The following is a 9148-nucleotide window of genomic DNA, read 5'->3' on the forward strand; positions in this document are numbered from 1 at the left end:
CCTCGGCTCCGCGCGCCGCCTGCCTGACCGCCCCGCGCGCTCGCCGTGCGTCCCGCGAGGGAAGGAGCGCGGCCCGAGGACCGAGACGTGCCCGGATCCCCGGCTGCTCCTGCGCGCGGCTTCCCCGGCGCGGGCGTGGGGCGCTGGGAAAACCGTTTCCATGAACATTGCTGTGTGAAGGGATTCCAGCCCCAAGGCTTATTTCCAGAGTTCTCATCCGACACGAGCCAGGTGAGAGTTTCCAAGATGAGTAGATGGGGCGCGCGCTCTGCGCCCGGGGACGCGGCACCAAGCCCGGGGACTAGGGTGGGCAAGTGCGACCAGACGTCGGAATAAGAGTCTATTTGGGATTGAAAATTCCCTCCCTAAGATATAATTTGTACCCAGCATGTATGTGTGTTAGAATCTACTAGATTCTAAGATGAAAAATCTGTTTTAAATACCCAGCATATTTTGTCCGAAGGGACGAAAACACTTAACATCTTTTTAAACTTTTCTCCTTTTTTGACAAGTCTTAGGGACATGTGGGATCAGAATTGAGTGGGGTGCACTTGGCTATCACAACACTTTCCCCCCACTCCGCCGTTCAGCTGACACTTTAAAAAATTTTCTGTAAATATGTATGAATGTTGTAGAGAAATATTTTTATATGTGTCCAGAATATACCTAAGTTGTTAAAATTATTTTTAAGCCAACATTATAACTGGCTTGTGGTGGTGTCAGGAACACTAATTTGAAAGAAAATAAACTTTTTTAATTTGTGGTTTGTCTTTTTTATATATAAAAAAGAAGAAAATGTTGTTATTTAGTATTTCATTCCCATCTGGGGTGGCTCTGCTCTTGGAATTAGTGGAGCTAGTAAAATTTACATTTTCACCCTTTTTTAGTAGAACTGTTTCTTTTTATTTAAGTGAAAGTTTTCTAATCATACGGGGTTTTCATCTGGGCATTCATAGACATTTTATTTATAATGTTATTGATTAATTAATTACATTGCCTAATCATCTTGATGGCACATAACAACAACAATCAACTTTAAGTCCACATTTGTTTTTTAAGCCTGGGAATCTTTTATTTTTTTTTTTTAATCCGTGTTTTTCTTTACAGGAAGGAAGTTGATTTGTCATTTCATTTCCATTTGGCTTACAAAGTACTGTAAATCTAGATTGTCGCATAGTTGTATGTTTTTGGCATGTTCATACAGAAAGAAAATCTGTGATAACCACCTAATGGTTATGGTTAAGGGCATCCCTTAAAGGTGGTGATCAATTTGGGAAAAGCCACTTCAGCTCTGGGAATTAGGGATTGCTTGTATCTTCCTTTTGTTTTGGTTATTGATTATCAGTGACTATAAAGGAAGCATTTTAATGGCTCTGAGAATCCACACTTGTAAATGGAGATAGGTTGTTTTCTGCGAGGGCTCACTGTCCACTGCATATGCACCCATACTCGGTTTTTGTCCCAGTTTCCATATCCAGGTGCAAGAAAAGGATTGGTTCAAATCGATGGCCAATTCTAGCAAAGCTGAGAGTGTGTGTGTGTGTGTGTGTGTGTGTGTGTGTGTGAGAGAGAGAGAGAGAGAGGGGGGGGGAGGGAGAGAGGAGGAGAGAGGGAGATATGCCGTAATTGTCAGTATAATTGCACTGCAAATCTCCGCTTCCCTTTGAAGGAAGTACAGTATTTCCTTTGTTGAATCAACTCTTATTGAAAGAAAGTTAATAGAGAAACACTCGTTTCCTTTTTAGTGACTTTTGGGTTATTACAATTCATCCTCTTAATTTCATTAATCTCTACCTGTATTTGCAGGGAAGTAACCTACGTAAATTTACCAAATAATATACTTGCTTATTAAAAATGTATTTACCATGAATAATGAAAATTTACATGTGAAAATATATTTGGTTATGCCTCATAGTCTATTAGACTATAGAATGAAAAACCTAGTTTAAATGCCCTAAATATCATTCTATGATATAAAGTCTTTGAAACTGTTTAGATCCACTAAGGGTCTGTCACCGCAAACCACTGTGAACCCACAGGCAACCCAGGTCTGCCCTCCCTTGTGGTCTCAGAAGCGTCCTGCAGGAGTCCTTTCGCTTCAGAGCACGCTCACAGAAACGGGTATTGGATGACTGACAAGAGTTGTTGTTATGTGCCGTTGTGACTCATAGCGACCCTATGTACAACAGCCCTAAACCCTGTTTATCATGTGCCAGTCGCACTGTCTCTGACACTCCCATCCCAATTATCCCAGTCACTGAATCAATCCACCTCATAGAGGGCCTTTCTCTCCTGCGCTGTCCTTCCACCCTCCCAAACATGATGTCCCTCTTTAAGGACCGGTCTCTCCTTACAGCATGACCATAGTATGTCAGACGAAGCCCCAGAATCCTTGCCTCCAAGGAGCAGCCCGGCTTAACCCTCCCTAGGATGAATCTGTTTGTTTTCTTAGCAGTCCCTGGTACCCTCAACACTCTCTGTACTTTCTTTAGACTGTCCCAAAGAAGGGACTGCAGGCCATGTGGAGATCATATTTATTTATAACACTCCAAGTCCTCCTTCCTTCCTTTTTTTTTTAAGGTTTAGTGACTTTGATGTAGACATGATGAAAAAGAAAACAGTTCAGACAATATATCTGGTTTGTGGAGACAACTTTGTATGATAAGCTTATTTACAGAAGCAAGACAGGGAGCGCTTGTGGTTGCAAAAGACAATGTGAAATGAAAGTTTGGCAAGACTTTAGCAAATCAGTCAGTTGTGAAATGTCAAGCATAAATAAAGAGAGAATGGGTTATCCAGGCTGGGAATTGGCTTCAAGAAAATGAAACAGCCACAAACTCACCACGAAGGATTCACGATAAAGCTTGGTGTTCTGCATGATTATCTTGATGTTGAGTTCACTTTTTGAAAGTTCTTAACGAGTGAAAACTACAGCGGAATGAAAGGGCATGTGTGATTCTGGATCAGAGAATCGGTCTGCCATTTTCCTTTCATTATCCCTGTTGTTGTTCGATGCAGCAAAGATGCCTGTGATTCCTGATGACACTGTGAACCACAGATGAACCTTACCCGATCCTGTGCTGCCCTCATGGTCTACACTGCGTTCGGGTCCATTGCAGTCATTGAGCCAGTCCACCTCGTGGAAGGGTTTCCTCTCCATATTACCCAATAGACAATTGTTTTTCCAGTCCACCCTTGGGAATTTACATGTTTAGAGTGGATTTGTCATTTCGTTGTTACTGTTTTATGAACAGCTTTGGACAGAGCCATCATTTCTCAAGGTTTTGATTTCAGGTGCTCCTGGGAGAAAACCCTGTGATTCCGATGTGAGAAAGGACATGAGGAGATCAAAGACCTGGGATTTTGCTGATCAGAATGAAACAAATGTTGAAAGACTTTTCAAATCTATTGTTGGTGGTGCTCTGTGACTATGGTGAGTATCACGAGCATATTCAGTGCGACACTGGTAGCTGCCAGCTGATTGTTTCCCAACTCCCACCACCCCCATGTTCCAGGATAGACCTGCTTCGTAGGGTTTTCTGGCTGTAAAGTAAAATTATCAGGCGTATCTTCTGTGGGCCGCTGGGTGGACACAAACTGCCAACGCTGAGGTTAGCAGTTGAACGCTACCTGCACCTAGGGTTTAGTAGCATACTCCGTAGGAAGTTGTTCTGCTAAACCCAAAACCTCTCTGGAGATTTGAATCCACCCATGGTTCTGCGGGAGGAAGATTGGCATTCTCCTCCTGTGTGATTTATAGCCTCTGGAAAACCTGCTGACAGATCAGCAGTGAGTTGGAACAGTGAGAGAGATAGAGGTACAGGGATCTGTGAGGAGCTCTGGTGGCATAATGCATTCCATGTTGCTCTGTTAATCAAAAGGTCGACAGTTCAAGTCCACCAGCTCCTCTGAAAGAGAAAGATGAGGCGTTTCACCCTGGAATTACAGCCTCAGAAATCTGATGCAGGAAAGCTGGGAGCCTGAAGTGACTTGGTGACATTGAGTTTGAGTTTGAGTTTGGAGGCATCTGTAAGTGTCAGTATTGTTGTTGGATGTCATCGAGTCCATTCTGACTCCTAGTAAACCCAGATACAACAGAATGAAGACCATGTTCACCATCCTGGCTGTCTTTGAGCTCATAAATAGGAGATTTATAAATGTCCTGATGTTTGTAGCCTTTGCTGAAGAAGGTAGAGTAGGTCTCCAGTGAGTTCCTGTTCAACTCTGGTTCTTATAATCCTGCTGAAAATGTGATTTCTACTTCAAATGGACTGAATTTCAATAAAAAATGTTACTATTCCCAAGTGATGTTTACACCCTGTATTAAAGTCATCACTCCATAATTAAAAAACAAATCACTTTATTGTAGAACAACTTCATGTGAAAGCATAATGTCTGGTTTCACAGTGATAGAGAAGAACATGCAGGCTCTTCAGTTAAAGGGTGCAATTCAAAGTATAAGATCTTACTAGGATTTAAACATGACTATGCCACTAGGAAACCTTTATAGAGACACTGTGTTGGTGGTGGTGGTGGTGGTGGTTATGTGCCATTGAGTTCACTACAACTCACGGTAACCCTATGAATAATGGCTCTGACCACTGACCTATCCTAAGCCAATATCACCGTCTCTGACACACTTGATTCCATTGCCATAGTCACTGTGTCAGTCCTCAATCAGGCTCTTCCTCTGACTTTCTCCCCTTCTAAGTATGTCTTTCTCCAAGGACTGACCTTTTCTGACAATATGCCCAAAGTATGTGAGACGGGGTTTCAAAATCCTTGCCTCCAAGGAGTAACCTGGTTTCACTCTCCAGGATAGACCTGCTTGTTCTCTTGGCAGTCCATGTTCAACGTGTTCAGTATGTTCAATACTCTTCTTTAGCAACAGCTCAAAGGCGTTGATTCTTCTTCTGTCATCTTTAGTCACTGTCCAACTCTCAGATGCATAGCAAGCAATTAAGACTTTGTCTTGAATCAGGTACATCTTAGTCTCTAGATTGACATCATTGCTCATTAGCACTCTGGAGAGATCCCTGACAGCAGATTTTCCTAATGCAACTTGTGTTTTTATTTCCTTACTGCCGATGCTAAGAGTGTTGATTGTAGATCCAAGCAAGATGAAATCGTTAACAAATCTCTTAGTCATGGTGGTGTCTTTTGACCTGGTGGTGAGGACTTTTGTTTTCTTAATGTTGAGATGCAATCCATATTGAAGACTGCAGTCCTTGACCTTCTGAGGCAAGCTCTTCAAGTCCTCCTCAGTTTTGGGGAGCAAGGTTGTGTCATCTGCATAATGCAGGTTGATGAATCTTCCTCCAATCCTGATGCCACATTCTTTATAAAGTCCAACCTCTTGAATGATGTGTTCAGCACATAGATTAAAAAGGTACAGAGTAAGGACACATCCCTGATGCATTCCTGTCTTGATTTTGAGCCATGCAGCATTCATTTTCTCTGTTCAGACAATGGCATCTTGGTCTAGGTATAGGTTTCACATGAGCACGTCAGATGTTCTGAGATTCCCATTCTTCTCATTGTTAGGCACATTTTGTCATGATTCACACAGTCAAATGGCTTTGCAGATTCGATAAAACACAAATAGACATCCTTCTGGTACTCTGCTTTCAGCCAAGATCCATCTGACATCAGCAGCCTCTTCTAAACCAGCTTGTTTTTCTGGCAGTGCTCTGTCAGTGTACTGTTAATTTTTGGATCATCTTCAGCAAGATTTTGCTTACATGTGATAATAGTGATATTCTTTGATAATTTCCACATTTTGTGTATAATTTTTTTTTAATGAGACAGATGTGGATCTCGTGTGTGTGTGTGTGTGTGTGTGTGTGTGTGTGTGTGTGTGAATGTACCGTCAAATCAGATCTGACTGGTACAGGAGGAGATTGTCCCTCCTTTTCCTGGCAGAGCATCTGGTGGATTCGAACCGTGTGCCTCTGGGATTGTAGTTGCAGCTCCTTGCCACTAGGCCACCAGAGCTCCCAGATGTGGATCTCTTCTAGTCGGTTGGCCAGGTAGCTGTCCTCCAGATTTTTTGGTGCAGCCTGGTCAGCACGTCTAGGGTTGCATCTGTTTGTTGAAATGTCATTTGGTATTCCATCAATTCCTGGGGCCTTGTTTTTTTGCCGCTTCCTTCAGAGCAGCTTGAACTTCATTCTTGATTAACACTGGTTCTTGATCAGATACAAAGGAATGAGAAGGAAATAAAAGAAACCTTTGGTCATGATGCAGTGGAACCAAGTTGTAGTTTTCTAATGAGAATTTATTCTTCTCCGTGGGAACAAGAGTTAAAGAGTAACATAGTGGTCTTTGCCTGGGTATTCTGCTCCATTTTGCTGTGCCTAGAATGTGCCAGTTGTATTTTTGCTCTCCATTTCCATCTGGGCACTTGTATCTCTTTAGTTGCCTAACTATATATAAAATCAGAATCCAAACTGTCTCATTGAAGTCCTGTTATTCACAGTGTGTTGTTGTTATGTGCTGTCAAGTCACTTGCAACTCATAGTGACCATATGTACAACCGCTCTGAACCCTGCCAACCTCATTGTCTCAGACACACATGGGCCCATTATCCCAGCCACAGAATCAATCCATCTCATCAAGGATCTTCTTTCTTGAGCTGTCCCTCCATCCTTCCCAGCATGATGTCCTTCTCCAAGGACCAGTCCCTTCTTGCAGCATGCCCAAATTATGTCAGATGGAGCTTCAGAATCCTAGACTTCCATTAATTTACTATGTGGTGTTTGCCTCTTGATCTTTAAAAAAAGAAAAGCATCACAGTACCGTCCTACCTGCTCCCAGAAGATTCGAATTAATGTGGTCACTGTTCCCAGTCGTTATTCGTTTCTTGGACTGCATTCTCTTTACCTCCCAGTTCACAAAAGGAATACTAGATCTGCTTTGAAACACCACTTGAGCTGCATAAGCAGCCACCTCCCTGAACCTTAAATAATGTCTGTCCACAGAGGAATACTCTTTAACTTGTTTTACCTGGAGTCATTGAAATAATTTGATCTGTCCAAGATTTATGTATTTTAGTTCACCTCATTTTAAATAAGAAATGGGTGAAGTGCTGAGCTAATTAAAGAAAACCCCTGTTCTGTCAGTGCATTATGTGCAGATTCTAATAATCACTGAATGGGCACGTATAAAATCCCACTGCCGCCGAGTAGATTCCAACTCCTAACAGCCCTTCAGGACAGAGTGGAGTCGCTTTGGAGAGTTTCCTAGTCTCTGAATCGTAGAAGTAGATGGCATCATCTTTCTCAGGTGGAATGCCAGTGACTTCAAACTGCTGATCTTTCCGGTAGTATCCCGATACTTCATCCACGGTGCCACGTACCATGAATATATGTAAGGGTGTATTTAAAGACCAACAGCCCCCCAAAAGGGACAGAGTGAACCCTTTGGAGAGATACATAATGCATAATACCATGTGTGAGTAGGCAGGTGTGTGGGGAGAGAGAAAGGGAGGAAAGAGGACAGTGTGAGATCAGCTGGGAACTTGAGCATACTCCAAGCATGCATGTGAGTTGAACTCTTTTTTTTTTTTTAATTTTATTATTTTGTGTGTGTGTACCGTCAAATCAGATCTGACTGGTACAGGAGGAGATTGCCCCCCCCCCTTCTCCAGCAGAGCAGCTGATGGATTCAAACCACATACCTCTGGGCATGCAAGGGAGTTGAGCGCAAGCTCTGATGGTGCAGAGTGTAAATGTTGATCTGCTAACCATAAAATTGGCAGTTCAAATCCACCAGCCGCTCTGAGTAAGAAAGATGAACAGTCTCTTCCTGTGAAGATTTATAGCTTCAGAAATGTGATGGAAAAGTGCCAAGAGGCAGACTTGCCTGGAAGGTGGTGGATGTGTGTACATAAGTATTATATATATACATACATACATACATACATACATACATACATATATATACACACACATACTCATAATACTCTCCTGCACACACATGCATAATATAGGCATACATGTATGTTTCTCAAAGCCAAAGGGCACTGTAACTCCCTGAATCTGAAATTCTGATCTTAGTCATGCACTACACAATGCCAGATGACTCTCTTTTGATATGGATTTGGGATTTGGATAGGGTTCAGAATAGAAACAAGATTTTTTTGGTTTTTTAATTTCACCCACAACTGGATTTGCTGGATTTGGCTAACAATGGCAGAAACAAGATTCTTGTCTCTGTTCTTTCCACCACTTGCTTCAGCTGCTCTGATAGTCTTTGTTAAAGATGTACTTTATTTCAGCTACATTAGACTCAGAAGGCAATTCAGCTATTCTTTCAAGACAGATACCAGTTCTGGAGTGTCATTAAGTTGCTAAGAATGACACTATTTCATAGAAATTCACTCTACAAGAGCTGCTACTCTATCCTTGGTGAGCCATGCAGGACAAAGTAGCATTCCTTCCTTACCTAAAAATCAATGCCTTCCTTATACAGACCAATGAGCACTAGTTCCATTACTGGTACAAATTTCCAAGCCTCAAAAACTCAAGCTCTAGGGGAGCTCTGGTGGCCTAGTGGCAAGAAGCTGCAACTACAATCCCAGAGGTGCACGGTTCGAATCCACCAGATGCTCTGCCGGGGAAGGAGGGGCAATCTCCTCCTGTACCAGTCAGATCTGATTTGACGGTACACGCACACAAAAAATAATAAAATTAAAAAAAATTTAAAAAACCCCTCAAGCTCGTTGCTTTCAAGTCTAACAGATTCATAGCTGACCCTCGGCGGGGGTGGGGGGGGAGTGGGGTTGGGAGACTGTAAATCTCAAGAGAGGCGATTGCCCATCTTTTTCTTGGAGAGCTGCTGGTGTATGTGAACCACTAGAGTAGCAGTGCAGCTCCCCATAGCCTACGCTACCAGAGCCTCCTAAGTCTCAAGTGCTTGTTCTAAATATTAGAACGTAACTTCGAAGCAAATTTAGGACCTTTAATTTTAGGTAGCCTTATGGAGCTCTGGTGACCTAGTGGTAATAAACTGCGCTGCAATACCGAAAGCACGTGGTTCAGATTCACCAGCTGCTGAAAATCCACTGGAGGGTCAGCTGTGTGCTGGAGGGACAGCTGTGTGCTGGAGGGTCAGCTGTGTGCTGGAGGGTCAGCTGTGTGCTGGAGGG

General features: G+C 42.8%; 1 protein-coding gene across 2 annotated transcripts in view; it reads left to right on the forward strand.

Moving 5' to 3' along the window:
* The first annotated feature begins 3375 nt into the window (after nucleotides 1-3375).
* The window catches only part of THSD1 (thrombospondin, type I, domain containing 1), a 29139-nt gene continuing 23366 nt past the window's right edge, over nucleotides 3376-9148 (forward strand). For both annotated transcript variants that reach the window (XM_006879524.1, XM_006879525.1), the window contains exon 1: nucleotides 3376-3433. In XM_006879524.1, coding sequence (XP_006879586.1) covers nucleotides 3376-3433 — 58 coding nt within the window. The remainder of the gene's footprint in view (nucleotides 3434-9148) is intronic.

Source organism: Elephantulus edwardii, unplaced genomic scaffold (genome assembly GCF_000299155.1).
Source record: "Elephantulus edwardii isolate Elephantulus edwardi_28Jun2011 unplaced genomic scaffold, EleEdw1.0 scaffold00004, whole genome shotgun sequence".
In the NCBI taxonomy this organism is placed as follows: domain Eukaryota; kingdom Metazoa; phylum Chordata; class Mammalia; order Macroscelidea; family Macroscelididae; genus Elephantulus; species Elephantulus edwardii.